The sequence below is a fragment of the Budorcas taxicolor genome, chromosome 14 (genome assembly GCF_023091745.1).
Source record: "Budorcas taxicolor isolate Tak-1 chromosome 14, Takin1.1, whole genome shotgun sequence".
NCBI classification, from domain to species: domain Eukaryota; kingdom Metazoa; phylum Chordata; class Mammalia; order Artiodactyla; family Bovidae; genus Budorcas; species Budorcas taxicolor.
The window spans coordinates 49,724,826-49,741,756 of record NC_068923.1 but is presented as its reverse complement, the minus strand read 5'-3'; the positions used below and the strand labels follow the sequence as shown (position 1 = coordinate 49,741,756).

The window sequence follows — 16,931 nt, the reverse complement described above, 5'->3', positions numbered from 1 at the left end:
AACTGTGTCTTCTGCGACTCCTGCATTTCAGGTGGATTCTTTACTGCTAAGCCACTAGGGCAAGTATTAGTGAGGTTAGCATTTTCTCTTTATGTTTACTGGCCATAAAATTTCCTCTTCAGTGAAGTACAAGCAGAATGGAGTTTTTAGTCACCTCACAGAGCTAAGGCAAAAAAGTTAGGGCAAGGAACCCAATAGACAGCAGGTTTTCAGCTGAAATCTCTGGAGGAGTACACTGTAGAAACAGGTGCAAATTAGAGATAGAATGAGCGTTACTAAAAGCTCCGTTTCTCAATGAATTAAAGTGATTCCCCCCTCCCCCACACCAGTATGTGAAAAGGTATTCAGCTTCATTAATCATCAAAGAAAACAGAAATTAAAACCCAATAAGGCAGCACTACCTCACTGCCAGAATGACTAAATACTTGCCAGAGTGACTAAAATGAAAACCACAGACATGGTCTGTGAGGCAACTGGAACTCTTTCATACTGCTGAAAGAACTGATATTGCTACTCTGGAAGACTGTTTCACCTTATCTACTAAAACTGAATATGTGCATATATTTATAACCTATCAAATCTATTCTTAAGTATTATCCAATAGAAACACATATATTTGTTGTACAGAAGACATGTAAAGGAATCTAACAGCCAAAACCTGGAAATAAGTCAAATGTCCATCAACAATACAATGGATAAACTATAGTATATTCCTTCCTACAATGGAGCAATGAGAATAACAATTGTTACAAGCAATGCTGTGGATCTTTCTGACAAACAGAAACCTGCTATATTATATAAAGTTCAGAAATAAGTAAAGCTAATCTTGGATGTTACATGTTAGGAGAGTGGTTACCCTTGAGAAGGTGGGAAGGACAGTCACTAGAGTGCTGGTGATGTTCTATTTCTTGATCTAAGAGGTCATCACACGAAGTGTGTTCCTTTTGTGAAAATACATCTACTTATGCTATAAGTATTCTACTAAAGGTATGCCATTGTTCAATTAAAAGTTTACTAGAAACTGTATAAAACTATCTTTACTTCTTTGATAAGCTTAATTGACTCCCACACCACTTTGTTTTTAATACTTAAAAATTAACTTCTATTGACCTTAATATTAAACATACCCAGAAAGACTAGTGATCACATAAGAAACCATTAGAAAAACAGGCAAGTTATAATGCATTCTTCCATACCTGTGCTGCTCAATATGACAGTCCCTAGTCAGAGTCCTTGAAATGTGAGCCCTGAATTTAGACTTAAGTGTCAAATACACCTCATATTTCAGACTTCGTATAGCTGTTGCTCAGTATTGGTAGGGAATTGGCCCCAGAACTCCCCTCTGATACCAAAATCCAAGGATGCTCAAGTCTTCTATATAAAATGGTGCAGTATTTGCATATAACCTACACACATCCTTCTGTAAACTTTAAATATATCTAGGAAACATACAAAACCTAACACAATGTAAATGTTAGGTAAATAGTTACCAGAGTGTGGCAAATTCAAGTTTTTCTTTTTGAAACATTTTGGAACTTTCCCCCCAAATATTCTCCATCTGCAGTTGGTTGAATCCCTAGATATGGAAACCAGGATACAGAGGGCTGACTGCCCAGAAAAAGGAGTGCAAATTATCTCACCAATGTGTTTTCACATGGATTGCTAAAAAACAGCTAGCTTTGCTTATTTCTTACTTTTTTAATGTGGCCACTAGAAAATTTAAAAATCACATCCATCACTGGCATTACATTTCTATTGAACTACATTTTTCTTTTAAACTATACTGTTTAAAAGAGAAAGCATTTCTTTTCCCTCCCAATGCTTTTTCAATTTTTCTTATTCCATATAAACAGCTCTAAAATTCTAATGTAAATAATTACCATGTAAGAATTTGGGTCACCAAATACTCTTTCAAAGACTTCTTCTGCTTCCTTAAAATTGCCATTTTCCATGCAAACGGCTATAGCCTAAAAATCAGAATGACAAATACATACCTTAGATAGCTTTTTAAAATATGTTAATTGCTGTTTAATATTAAAATAACTCAGGTAAGATCTAAACTACTTCATCTAAAATATTCTTACACAGTTTCACAATTTTGATTTGATAAATGACATATAACAGCTTTTCAAAGATGAAGTAACTGTGGTCCAAAAAGACATGAAAATTTTTGACTGGCCTCTTCTGTTTAATTATTAATAAATTTGGAGCTACATTATATATATTGAGGACTCACCAAAATAATAATTTTAAACAAAAAGGAAATAAGACAGAAAGCAGATATATGGTATTTGAGATGATCGAGAGAGAGATATATATATATGTATATAAAATTTGCCATTTAGGAGCCTAGGAAAATCACTAATAGAAACCCAGGAAGCCAGATGCTTTTGAATAAGCATTTTATAAACAGGCCTTTTTTATTTCCCCCAACTGATTAAAAAAAAGAAAACGAAACTATTTTGTATTCGGGTAAAGTCAGCAAAAACAAGACTGAGAGCTGACTGTGGCTCAGACCATGAACTCATTATTGAAAAATTCAGACTTAAATTGAAGAAGGTAGGGAAAACCATAGATCATTCAGGCATGACCTAAATCAAATCCCTTATGATTATACAGTGGAAGTGACAAATAGATTCAAGTGGATTATATCTGATAAATAGAGTGCCTGAAGAACTATGAACAGAGGTTCATGCAATCGTATAGGAGGCAGTGATCAAAACCATCCCCAAGAAAAAGAAATGCAAAAAGGCAAAATGGTTGTCTGAGGAGGCTTTACAAATAGCTGAGAAAAGAGAAGCAAAAGGCAAAGAAGAAAAGGAAAGATATACCCATCTGAATGCAGGGTTGGAAAGAATAGCAAAGAGAGATAAGAAAGCCTTCCTATGTGATCAATGCAAAGAAATAGAGGAAAACAACAGAATGGGAAAGACTAGAGATCTCTTCAAGAAAATTAGAGATACCAAGGGAACATTTCATGCAAAGATGGGCTCACTAAAGGACAGAAACAGTATGGACCTAACAGAAGCAGAAGACAAGAATACACAGAAGAACTATACAAAGATCTTTATGACCCAGATAACCACAATGGTGTGATCACTTACCTAGAGCCAGACATCCTGGAGTGTGAAGTCAAGTGGGCCTTAAGAGAGCATCACTATGAACAAAGGCAGTGGAGGTGATGGAATTCCAGCTGAGCTATTTAAAATCCTAGAAGATGCTGTGAAAGTGCAGCACTCCATATGGCAGTGAATTTGGAAAACTCAGCAGTGGCCACAGGACTGGAAAAGGTCAGTTTTCATTCCAATCCCAAAGAAAGGCAATGCCAAAGAATGCTCAAACTATCACACAATTTGCATTCATCTCACACACTAGCAAAATAACGCTCAAAATTCTCCAAGCTAGGCTTCAACAGTATATGAACCGTAAACTTCCAAACATTCAAGCTGGATTCAGAAAAGGCAGAGGAATCAGAGATCAAATTGCCAACATTGGCTAGATCATAGAAAAAGCAAGAGAATTCTGGAAAAATGTCTACTCCTGTTATATTGACTACTTCTGCCAAAGCCTTTGACTGTGTGGATCACAACAAACTGGAAAATTCTTCAAGAGGTGGAAATACCAGACCACCTGACCTGCCTCCTGAGAAATTTGTATGCAGGTCAAGAAGCAACAGTTAGATCTGGACATGGAACAAGTAACTGGTTCCAAATTGGGAAAGGGGTACAATAAGGCTGTATATTGTCACTCTGCTTATTTAACTTATATGCAGATTACATCATGCGAAATGCTGGGTTGGATGAAGCACAAGCTGGAATCAAGGTTGCCGGGAAAAATATCAATACCTCAGAGGCAGACACCACCACCCTCATGGCAGAAAGCAAAGAGGAACTAAAGAGCCTCTTTAGTTGAAAGTGATGAAAGTGAAAGAGGAAAGTGAAAAAGCTGGCTTAAAACTCAACATTCAAAAAACTAAATCATGGCATCCGGTCCCATCACTTCAAGGCAAACAGATGAGGAAATAATGGAAACAGTGTCAGACTTTATTTTTGGGGGCTCCAAAATCACTGTAGATGGTGACTGCAGCCATGAAATTAAAAGATGATTGCTCCTTGGAAGAAAAGGTATGACCAACCTAGACAGCATATTAAAAAGCAGAGATGTTACTTTGCCAACAACGATCTGTCTAGTCAAAGCTATTGTTTTTCCAGTCATCATATATAGATGTGAGAGGTGGACCATCAAGAAAGCTGAGTGCCAAAGAATTGATGCCTTGAACTGTGGTGTTGGAGAAGACTCTTGAGAGTCCCCTGGACACAAGGAGATCAAACCAAGGAGATCAAACCAGTCTACCCTAAAGGAAATCAATCTTGAATATTCATTGGAAGGACTGATGCTTAAGCTGAAGCTCCAGTACTCTGGCCACCTGATGTGAAGAACTGACTTATTTGAAAAGACCCTGATGCTCGGAACGATTGAAAGAAGGAGGAGAAGGGGACAACAGAGGATGAGATGGTTGGATGGCATCACTGACTCGATGCACATGAGTTTAAGCAAGCTCCGGGAGTTGGTGATGGACAGGGAAGCCTGGAGTGCTGCAGTCCATGGGGTCACAGAGTTGGATCCAACTGGAGCAATAGAACTGAACTGATAGCCAATTAACAAACAATGTTGTGATAGTTTCAGGTGAATAGCAAAGGGACTCAGCCATACTTACATGTATCCATTCTCCCCCAACACCCCTCCCATCCAGGCTCCACATAACATTGAGCAGAGTTCCATCCGTTATACAGCAGTACCTTGGTGGTTATCCATTTTAAATATAGCAGTGTATAAACCGGTGCTTTTGATACCATATGTGTTTATAGGACCATCACTACCATCTGGATAGGCTTGTAAATTTGGGCAAATCTCTTGGGGTCTTGGTTTCTTAAAATGGGGAAAATTATAGAACCTATTTCATAGGGTAGTTGTGAAAATTAAAGAGTTGCTTATGAAAGTACTTATAAAGACAGCTGAGTGCCTAAGAATTGATGCTTTTCAACTGTTGTGTTGGAGAAGACTCTTGAGAGTCTCTTAGACTGCAAGGAGATCAAACCAGTCTATCCTAAAGGAAATCAGCCCTGAATATTCATTGGCAGGACTGATGCTAAAGCTGAAACTCCAATACTTTGGCCACGTGATGTGAAGAACTGACTCATTTGAAAAGACCCTGACACTGGGAAAGACTGATGGCAGGAGGAAAGGGGACTGCAGGAGGAGAAAGGGACGACAGAATATGAGATGGTTGGATGGCATCACTGACTCGATGGACATGAGTTTGAGCAAGCTCTGGGAGTTGGTGACGGACAGGGAAGCCTGCGGGCTGCAGACCATGGGGTCAAACAGAGCAACTGAACTGACTGACTGATGAAAGTACTTAGAACAATATCTTCAAATAGTAAGCAATATATTATTACATGTTTGCTATGTATTTCATGGTAACCTGCTCAATTTTATACTAGCATATTTAACAAAGGCTGCTTCCCCTAGACCTCCAAAAGTTTGGGATAACATGATAGATCCCTTTGGCCTGAGCTGACATTCTTAAAAGCAGCAGTCATGTTTTTGCCCTTTTTCTTCAGGCTTAATTCTACTTGATGGTCACCACACGATCAATGGTTAATTCTTGAGAAGGTAGGACACCACCTGGATTTTTGTTTAACTATGAAAATCTTGAGAACGTGCTTTGCCTGTAAGCAAAACATATTTTCCCTTCTGTCTTTGGATGACTTTCTTTAGTTTCTCACTCTTCAATAGGCTACTTGTAAAATTCTCTATATAGTTAACATTTTACATTCTCTCTTTTTAATTTTACATTCTCTTAATCACAAAAATCCATTTCATTTTCTATCATTTGATAACCTTGAGTGGGAGAGCACAAACCACTGGTTTTTTAAGTTTAGTGATCTTTAAATAGATCTGATGGACTGTAGCCTGCCAGCCTCCTCTGACCATGGAATTTTCCAGGCAAGAACACAGGAATGGGTTACTATTTCCTACTCCAGGGGATCTTTCTAACCCAGGGATCAAACCAATGTCTCTTGCATCTCCTGCATTGGCAGGTGGATTCTTTACCACTCACGCCACCTGGGAAGCCCCTATTTTTCAAAGTGGGGGCAATATGCACTTAGGTAACAAACATTAACTCCAGTTCTTAGAGCTTATGTCAAATTTCTAAAGAGAATAATTATATTGAATTTTACTAAAGGGTCATTGTCCAACAGTAGCTCTTAGTTTCTTTAAATGTCATGCTTTTATTTTCTAGGAAAACAATAATTATAAACACAAAGAATACTCATACCTGAATTTTAATTAAATTCTCTATTTCTTCATGAAGCTTGTCATGTTCCTTTTCAATTGAAGCCCAAATCATTAGGGCTGATTCCAAGGGTGTAATTCGTTCATCACTTTCAAACTGTGCATCTTTTAAACCAAAATAAAAACAAGTACCTTAGAAAACCATGAAGAATTTTGTTAATTTTTTATAAATTACTTTCTTTAAATATTGACTGATTGTATTCTATTTGCCAGGCACTGCTCTTATATATGCCAGTTTAGGAAAGATTTTGCAAATTAATTTCCTCATTAAAATCAATTTAAAATAGAAAATGCTAGATGAGTTCATAAAACATTTGAAGCTTTTCTCTGCTAAAATATTTATTTTAAGGACTTCCTTGGTGGTCCAGTAGTTGAGAATCTGCCTTCCAAAGCAGGACACTCAGGTTTGATCCCTGGTTTAGGACCTGGGATCCCATGTGTTGTGGGGCAGCTAAGCCCACATACCACAGATATTGGGTCCGCACTGAAACTAGAGAAAGCCCACACACTGCAACAAGAGAAGCCTGTGCACCACAACAAAGACCCGGGGCAGCCAGTATATATACATATGCATTGATTTTTTTTTTCTTTTCTTTTTTCCTTTTATTTATTTTTAATTTTATTTTTTTTACTTTACAATACTGTATTGGTTTTGCCATACATTGACATGAATCCACCACAGGTGTACATGAGTTCCCAACCCTGAACCCCCCTCCCACCACCCGTATATGCATTGATTTTCAGAGCCGAAAGAAAAACTTTACATAAGGTATCACAGTAACAGAATTCTTAAATGGTTTATAAGTGTAACTGCAGCATAACAAACCTCAAATAGAAATCTGATCTTAGCATATACTAACTGAAATCCTTATTATATATTTTGTAGACATTTGAAAGAGGCATTCAGGTTATCTCTCTACCAACATTCTTCCAAGTATCAAGGCTTAAAAATCTAAGGAGTCATTGTTTTACTCCTCTTTCTCATCACTGTATCTGTTGCAATATATTATACAGTGGTTTTAAAAACTTTGGAGTTTATTCCAGACTCTATCATTTATCATCTTTGGGGTGCTGAAAAGCTATTTCACCTCTCTAAGTCTCAGTTTTCTCACCTATAAAATGCCACAATTATAAATACTATGTGAATATTTAATGAGATAATATTTGTACTGCTGTTACAACTTTCTTAAAACAGAATTTTGATCAGGTTATCCTCATGAAACACTCACTGTGGCTGACAACTACTTAACAAATTACATACAAACTTCTCATTTCGAAATTCAGAACCTTTACCATGTACATCTTACATGTCTTGCACCTCTAATTGCTAATCTATTCACTCAGTATGCATTACAGCTCATTTCAATACTCATCTTTCCTAAGAAGTCTTTCTTGGATTGACATTATCCAACCCTTCTTGTTAATCTACCTTCCTTCTTATAAATGTGACATGCAGAAACACTGTATGTATGTTAGATCTTAAAAAACTTTACAGTGTAGAAAAACAAGTAGTGTATATTAACACATATATATAGAATCTACAAAAATGGTACTGATGAACCTATCTGCAGAACAGAGACTCAGATATAGAGAACAGACATACGGACACAGCAGGGGAAGGAGAGGGTGGGACAAAGGGAGAACAGCACTGAAATATACACAGTACCACCTGTAAAACACACAGCTAACGAGAAGTGGCTACACAGTGCAGGGAGCTCAGCCTGGTGCTGTGTAACAACCTAGAGGGGCGGGACAGGGTGGGAGGTGGGAGGGAGGTCCAAGAGGGAGGAGACTTGTATCCCTATGGCTGATTCACGTTGTTGCATGGCAGAAACCAACACAACATTGTAAAGCAGTTAGGCCTCAATTAGAAATCAATATATCAAAAAGAAAAATGATTAAAAAAAAACCCTTTACAGTGTAGACTTTCACTTTCAGGTAGGATGCATGGCACTGCAACAGGGCAACACTCTCACCATGATCAGAAGAAAAAAAAGGGGGGGACAAACTGCAAAATCATGTTGTTGAAGACAGGAGACAGCTGTGTAAGTTCTGAGAACTAGGTGGAATATATCCTATAAAGAGATTCCTTCTCAGGTGAGCTGATGATTCACAGCTCTTTCCCTCCCTGGGCTAATTTGCCGAAAAGGCTGAAGATCCAGTGTACTCCAGGCAGGGAGGCTTTATTGTGGGTAAGAGAAAGAAGAGCTTCTGGTGGTTTCCTTGGGGCTAGCATGGTAGACTGGAAACTAGAGGAACTGAAAACAGCGTCTCACCACAAAGCTTTTGCTGAGTTCTGGGGCAGTGCGGGAAGCTGGGGTGGAAAAGTACAGAAAACTTCCAGTTGCACAGATCTTAAGATAAAGTCCCATGAGAGGGTGGAGGCTGCCATAAACAAAAGTTTCCCCTTTAAGACATTTGCCATATTTTAAAACCAGGTGGAACAGGAGACTATAAAGTTAATAAGGCAGCCACTGCTGCTGCTGCTGCTAAGTCACTTCAGTTGTTTCTGACTCTGTGCGACCCCACAGACGGCAGCCCACCAGGCTCCTCCATCCATGGGACTCTCCAGGCAAGAGTACTGGAGTGGGGTGCCATCGCTTTCTCCGAAGGCAGCCTCTAGCTATATGTAATTACTGGACAGTTACAGCATTGCTAATCCAAATTGAGATGTACTTTAAGTATGAAATACAAACCAGATTTCAAAGACATACTGCAAAAAAATTTTAAGAAGGTGGTAAGATATCTCATTTTGTATCAATCACATGTTGACATACATTTTAGAAATACTGGGTTAAATAAGACATTGCTAAAATTCTACCTATTTCTACTTTACTTAATACAGCTATTAGAAAAGTTCTGATTATATATGAGGCATACTTTGGGCTTCCCAGGTGACACTAGTGGTAAAAGAACCTGCCTGCCAATGCAGGAGATATAAGAGACTCCGGTTCAACCCCAAGGTGGGAAAGAATCCTTGGAGAAGGGCATGGCAACCCACTCTAGTATTCTTGCCTGGAGAATCCCATGGACAGAGGAACCTGGAGGGCTACAGTTCAGAGGGTCGCAAAGAGTCAGACATGACTGAGTTGACTTAGTCTGCATGCACGTGGCCTACTTTATATTTCTATTAGGCAGTGCTGCTATACAGCAACCACTAAAAAAATAAGCAGAAGGGTTATATATAGCTGAAAATCCAATACAAATTAAAATGAAATTTTAAATGCTGCCTGACTTATTTGAAATAGACTGACTCTTGTTCACTAACCTGGGCCTATTGTATCTAAGATGTGCTCTGGGGAACTTTCAGACTAAACCATGGAGTCACACACAAAACAGGAAATTTTCTGACCCTTTTTTGATATCTTAAAGATATTAGTCGTTTGGACTATGGTAACTTTGTGGTGACTCTTATTACTGTCACACATTACTAGCAACTATCATATTTGTAACCTCTTGTTGAGCTTGATTTCAGCACTTATTCAATAAGGGAATATGACTTAAACTATGATATCTCTTTCTCTTGTCCTCATAGTTTATTTTACACTATAATGGCCAAGCCTGGCTCAGTTTATGGCTAATATTCACAGCACAGTCATTTAAAGGACTTTCTGACGCTACACAAGCCAGAGTTGGATTAGCGAGAGTCCGGAGAATGGGACTAACAGGCTGGGATTTCCTGTAACACAACATGTTCATAAGTAAACAGCTTCATGTAATACTGTCTACCACTGGAGACTGTTGGGAAAGCCTTTTGTAAATTGCAAACCCCAATATAAATATGCAATTATCTGCATCAGAAGGTCCTTTAAATGACCATGCTATAAATATTAGCCATTAGTGATAAACTGAACCAGGCTTGGTCATTACAGTCTAAAATAATCTATGAAGACAAAGGAAAGAGATATTATAGCTTAAATCATATTACCTTATTCAAGTGCTGAAGTCAAAATCAAGTAAGAGGTTTCAGACATGCTGGTTGCCAGTACTGACAGCAGTAAGAGACACTACAAAGTTACCACAGTCTAACTGAGTGACTATGCACTGAGCTCCTTGTTGCAAAATTCAGACTTAAATTGAAAAAGGTAGGGAAAACCACGAGACCATTCAGGTATGACCTAAATCAAATCCCTTATGATTATACAGTGGAAATGACAAATAGATTCAAGTGGATTATATCTGATAAATGGAGTGCCTGAAGAACTATGAACAGAGGTTCATGTAATTGTACAGGAGGCAGTGATCAAAACCATCCCCAAGAAAAAGAAATGCAAAAAGGCAAAATGGTTGTCTGAGGAGGCTTTACAAATAGCTGAGAAAAGAAGAGAAGCAAAAGGCAAAGAAGAAAAGGAAAGATATTCCCATCTGAATGCAGGGTTCCAAAGAATAGCAAAGAGAGATAAGAAAGCCTTCCTATGTGATCAATGCAAAGAAATAGAGGAAAACAACAGAATGGGAAAGACTAGAGATCTCTTCAAGAAAATCAGAGATACCAAGGGAACATTTCATGCAAAGATGGTCACTAAAGGACAGAAACAGTACAGACCTAACAGAAGCAGAAGATATTAAGAAGAGGTGACAAGAATACACAGAACTATACAAAGAAGATCTTCATGACCCAGATAACTACAATGGTGTGATCACTCACCTAGAGCCAGACATCTTGGAATGTGAAGTCAAGTGGGCCTTACGAAGCATCACTACGAACAAAGGCACTGGAGGTGATGGAATTCCAGCTGAACTATTTCGAATCCTGAAAGATGATGCTGTGAAAGTGCTGCACGCCATACGGCAGTGAATTTGGAAAACTCAGCAGTGGCCACAGGACTGGAAAAGGTCAGTTTTCATTCCAATCCCAAAGAAAGGCAATGCCAAAGAATGTTCAAACTATCGCACATTTGTATTCATCTCACTCGCTAGCAAAGTGATGCTCAAAATTCTCCACGCTAGGCTTCAACAGTACGTGAACCATGAACTTCCAGATGTTCAAGCTGGATTTAGAATAGGCAGAGGAATCAGAGATCAAATTGCCTCAGTTGGATCATTGAAAAAGCAAGAGAGTTCCAGAAAAACACCTACGTCTGCTTTATGGACTACACCAAAGCCTTTGACTGTGTGAATCACAACAAACCATGGAAAATTCTTCAAGAGACAGGAATACCAGACCATCTGACCTGCCTCCTGAGAAACTGTATGCAGGTCAAGAAGCAACAGTTAGAACTGGACATGGAACAACAGACTGGTTCCAAATAGGAAAAGGAGTACATCAAGGCTATATATTGTCACTCTGTTTATTTAACTTATATGCAAAGTACATCATGAGAAACCCTGGGCTGGATGAAGCACAAGCTGGAATCAAGATTTCTGGGAGAAATATCAATAACCTCAGTTATGCAGATGACACCACCCTTATGGCAGACAGCGAAGAACTAAAGAGCCTCTTGTCCGTCTAGTCAAAGCTATGGTTTTTCCAGTAGTCATGTATGGATGTGAGAGTTGGACTATAAAGAAAGCTGAGCACCAAAGAATTGATGCTTTTGAACTGTGGTGTTGGAGAAGACTCTTGAGAGCCCCTTGGACACAAGGAGATTAAATCAGTCCATCCTAAAGGAAATCAACCCTGAATATTCACTGGAAGAACTGATGCTGAAGGTGAAAAACTCCAATACTTTGGCCACCTGACTGGGAAGAACTGACTCACTGGAAAAGGCCCTGATGTTGGCAAAAATTGAAGAAAAAGGAGGAGAAGGGGAAGACAAAGGATGAGATGGTTGGATGGCATCACCAACTCAACGGACATGAGTTTGAGCAAGCTCCGGGAGTTGGTGATGGACAGGGAAGCCTGGGGTGCTGCTGTCCATGGGGTCGCAGAGTCAGACATGACTGAGTGACTGAATTGAATGTTATCTTTAAAACAGTGTATATGGAGCATGGTTTCCTACCAGCAGCATCAGAATCATCTGGGAACTTATTGGAAATGTATTTCATCCTACCAAATCAGAAATTCATGATGGGGTAAGGGGTACATCATTCTGTTTCTTAACAAGTTCTCTAATAATTCCGAAGTAAGCAAAAATTTGAGAATCATTGCTCCAAAAAGATAGGGATATTTCCTTTACTAGCTTTAAATATGCTTGTGTATAGATGTACAGGCCAAATACAAGTGGGCAAACTCTCAAAAACAAACAATAGCTTCCATCTCTTTCTGGAGAAGGCAATGGCAACCCACTCCAGTACTCCTGCCTGGAAAATCTCATGGATGGAGGAGCCTGGTAGGCCTGCAGTCCATGGGGTTGCTAAGAGTTGACTAGGAGACTTCACTTTCACTTTCATGCATTGGAGAAGGAAATGGCAACCCACTCCAGTGTTCTTGCATGGAGAATCCCAGGGACAGAGAAGCCTGGTGGGCTGCCATCTATGGGGTCGCACAGAGTCAGACACAACTGAAGCGACTTAGCAGCAGCAGCAGCATCATCTCTTTCTTCTCATCATCACACCTTCAGACATAGACTGAAATATGTCCCATATAAGAAAAAAACATACTTACCAAGGGTTTTTCCAGCTTCAATTCTTGTCAAAAATTGACATACGTATATAGTTCTCAGTTGGTAAGCTGTTAGACTGGACAGTCCATGAATAATAGCTGAAAGTGAATAAAGTAAATTTTATTAAAACATTAAAACAAAACTCCAAACTTGGCCCTGCAGTACCTCTGTGTGGTGTGCTGAGTAGTAAGTTAACAAACACCACCCAAAGATTATCATAAATTTAGAACTGGATGCTTTATTCACAGACAATTTTTAAGAAATCAGAACAAAGGTGAGTAACAATGAACACTTTACCTTCAAAATAAAACTGATGTTTCATACACAGAAAAATAAATCTTTAAAACTACGTACTTTCACAGGTACCATTCTGTACTAATTAAAAGGGAGATTTAGATCCAAACTGTAAAATATGTCAAATCATTAGATAGAAACTTATTTTACAGCTTAAGATGCCTAACGTAATAGGAAATATATTATTACTCTCAAGGTTTCAGTTGAATGAGAGTCTCTTTAGTTTATAAAACTTTATTTTAAAAATGTGTATTTATATTACTCTCCCCAATATTTGAACACCCACCCACCCAGTGTTATTCTAGGTAGTGAGTACGTACAATGATGAGTAAACCATAATCCTGGTTTTCAGTGAGTTTACTATGTACAATGAAAGACAAAGATTAAATTAACTAGTCCTGTAGCTGCTAAGCAGATGAAACAAATATTTATTTTCATTTATTTCCTCAATTTTAATATGCCATAACCTTATGCTATACCGGAGATTATCTGTACCAAATACAGTCATAAAATAATAGGATTCAAAAAGAGAACAAAAGTTTTATAAAATTTAAACACAACTTATTCAATATTTATAGAATATCTACTGCTGGCCAATGGTAGGGACTCATGACTGAATGATAGATAGCCCCCTAGGAAGGTTTTAGCCTGAAAAGACACAAATTAAACAAAAATGTAGGCAGGTGACTAATTAAAATTTTAATACGTCATAAAGGGTAAGTATGGTATAGGAGCAAAAGAGAAGAAAAGCCCAATCTATTCTAGAGAAGAATTGCTCTTTGTACCTATTAGGCATAAAACAAAACAATGAAAATCTACTCAAGTTGAAGCCAGCTATCTGCTTTTTCCATACCTGTAACCAAATACTACTGACAGAAAGACACCAGAGGATCTAATGACCAACAACAATAACAACTATATTTAAGCAATTACTAAAATACCAGGCATGTACTTTAAGCCCTGAGCAGTGGTTTTCAACTGGGGCTGTTGTGACTCTGTCCCTTAAGGGACATTTGGCAATGTCCAGAGACATTTCTGATTGTCGCATTGAGACATTCTGATTGAGTGGGAGGGGCTGCTACTGGCACCTAGTGGCTGAGGTCAGGGATCCTACAATGCACCAGTGAACCTCCACTCTGTCCCTACTTCACCCTCAAGCTTACACAGAATAAAGAATTATGTGGTACAAAATGTCAACATGCTGAGGTGGAGAAACCTTGCTTTATAAGTATCAGTTCATCTGCTTCTCTTATCAGCTCTGTGAGGTAGATGCCATTATCCCTACCATTTTACAGATGTGGAAACTGGTGGTATCAAGTCCCTGCTTCAAGGCTTGTGACAATAAACAAACTGAGCCAGGAATCAAACTCAGAAAATTTACAAGGATTCCCTGGTGGTCCAGGGGTTAGGAGTCTGTGCTTACACTGCAAGGGGCACAAATTCCACCCCTGGTCAGGGAATCAGGGAACTAAGATCCCACAAGCCATGCAGCCAAAAACACAGACATACATACTCACAAAAACAAACAAAAATCCGCAGACAACTAACGATGGAGTCCAACCTCTTAATCACAATCCTACACTGCCTCCCACGATGGAGACAGGTTAGGAGTATCAGTCTGGAAAAGGCATTATCTGACACAAGTGAGGTGGGAGAACAATTCCGAGTTTGAATGAAAAAGCTAAGAATTTTCTAGCAAGCACCTAGAGTTGCATATGTTTACATTCTTGAAAAGTGTAGTAAATGTAATTCTGTAAGAGATAAAATGGAGTCCTGTCAGTCAAAAATGGTATACAGAGACAACGTTAAGTTCACAGTTTGTGTATCTGTCATTGATTTAGCAATGCAACTTGGAAAACAGTTTACTCTTTCTGGATTTTGGTGCCTTTAACCTTAAAATAATGGAGGTGACCTAGATTATTCCTTGGGTCTTGGGCTAGAACCGTAAAAGGTCTTTGTTTTTTATTTAAATGACTTTTTTTTTTAGAATGGTTTTAAATTTACAGAATGTTGGGAAGACAGTAGAGTGCGTGCATGCAAGGCTGCTTCAGTCGTGTCCAACTCTTTGCGCCCCATGGATTGTAGCCCACCAGGCTCCTCTGTCCATCAGCTTCTCCAGACAATACTGGAGTGGGTTGCTGTGTCCTGCTCCAGGGGATCTTCCCACCCAGGGATCAAACCAGTGTCTCTTACATCTCCTGCACTGGCAGATGGGTTCTTTACCACTAGCGCCACCTGGGAAGCCCCAAGATAGTAGACAGGTCCCATATAATACTCTCCATCCAGTTTACCCTGTTATTAGCATCTTACATTAGCATTGTTACATTAATTAAACAATATCGATACATTATTATCTAAAGTCCAAGCTTTACTCAGATTTCTTTAGTTTTCACTTAATATCCTTTTTCTGCTACAGGTTCCCATCCAAGGTTCAGTTCAGTTCAGTCACTGAGTTGTGTCCAACTCTTTGCGACCACATGGACTACAGCACACTAGGCCTCCCTGTCCGTTACCAACTCCCGGAGTTTACTCAAACTCATGCCCATTGAGTTGATGATGCCATCCAACCATCTCATCCTCTGTCATCCCCTTCTCCTCTCACCTTCAATCTTTCTTTCCCAGAATCAGGGTTTTTTCAAATGAGTCAGCTCTTCGCATCAGGTGACCGAAGTATTGGAGTTTCAGCTTCAGCATCAGTCATTCCAATGAATATTCAGGACCGATTTCCTTTAGGATGGACTGGTTGGATCTACTTGTGTCCAAGGGACTCTCAAGAGTCTTCTCCAATACCACAGTTCAAAAGCATCAATTCTTCAGCGCTCAGCTTTCTTTATAGTTCAACTCTCACACCCATACATAACTACTGGCAAAACCATAGCTTTGACCAGATGGACCTTTGTTGGCGAAGTACTGTCTCTGCTTTTTAATATGCTGTCTAGGCTGCATAGCTTTTCTTCCAAGGAGCAAACGTTTTTTAATTTCATGACTGCAGTCACCATGTGCAATGATTTTGGAGCCCCCAAAATAAAGTCTCTCACTGTTTTCATTGTTTCCTCATCTATGTGCCATGAAGTGATGGGACCAGATGCCATGATCTTAGTTTTCTGAATGTTGAGTTTTGAGCCAACTTTTTTACTCTCCTCTTTCACTTTCATTAAGAGGCTCTTTAGCTCTTCTTTGCTTTGTGCCATAAGGGTGGTGTCATCTGCATATCTTTATTGATATTTCTCCCAGCAATCTTGACTCCATCTTGTGCTTCATCCAGTCCAGCATTTCTCATGGTGTACTCTGCATATACAGCTAAATAAGCAGGGTGACAATATACAGCCTTGATGTATTCCTTTCCTGATTTGGAACCAGTCTGTTGTTCCATGTCTGATTCTAACTGTTGATTCTTGACCTGCATACAGATTTCTCAGGAGGCAGGTCAGGTGGTCTCATATTCCCACCTCTTTAAGAATTTTCCACAGTTTGTTGTGATCCACACAGTCAAAGGGTACCACATTACATTCAGTCATCATGTCACTCAGTCTTTCCTTGGTTTTGATGACCTTGCGGGTTTTGAGGTATTTTGTAAACTGAATCTCTCTACTGAGATTTGTCTGATTCTTTTCTCATGATTAGACTAGAGTTATGGGGTTTGGAGAGGAAGATCACAGTGGCAAAGTACCACTTTCATCACATTATATCAAGTGTACATGCTACCAACTATCACTGTTAATGCTGACCTTG

At 39.0% G+C, this 16,931-nt stretch overlaps 1 protein-coding gene across 2 annotated transcripts in view; it reads right to left on the bottom strand.

Annotated features, from left to right (window-relative positions):
- Positions 1-16,931, bottom strand: part of TERF1 (telomeric repeat binding factor 1) — a 39,823-nt gene that overhangs the window by 19,950 nt on the left and 2,942 nt on the right. Inside the window, exons 2-4 of one of the 2 annotated variants that reach the window (XM_052651538.1) lie at positions 12,908-13,003; positions 6,344-6,492; positions 1,881-1,967 (exon numbers count right to left, since the gene is read on the bottom strand). In XM_052651538.1, coding sequence (XP_052507498.1) covers positions 1,881-1,967; positions 6,344-6,492; positions 12,908-13,003 — 332 coding nt within the window. The remainder of the gene's footprint in view (positions 1-1,880; positions 1,968-6,343; positions 6,493-12,907; positions 13,004-16,931) is intronic. The other variant, XM_052651539.1, reaches the window with a different exon arrangement.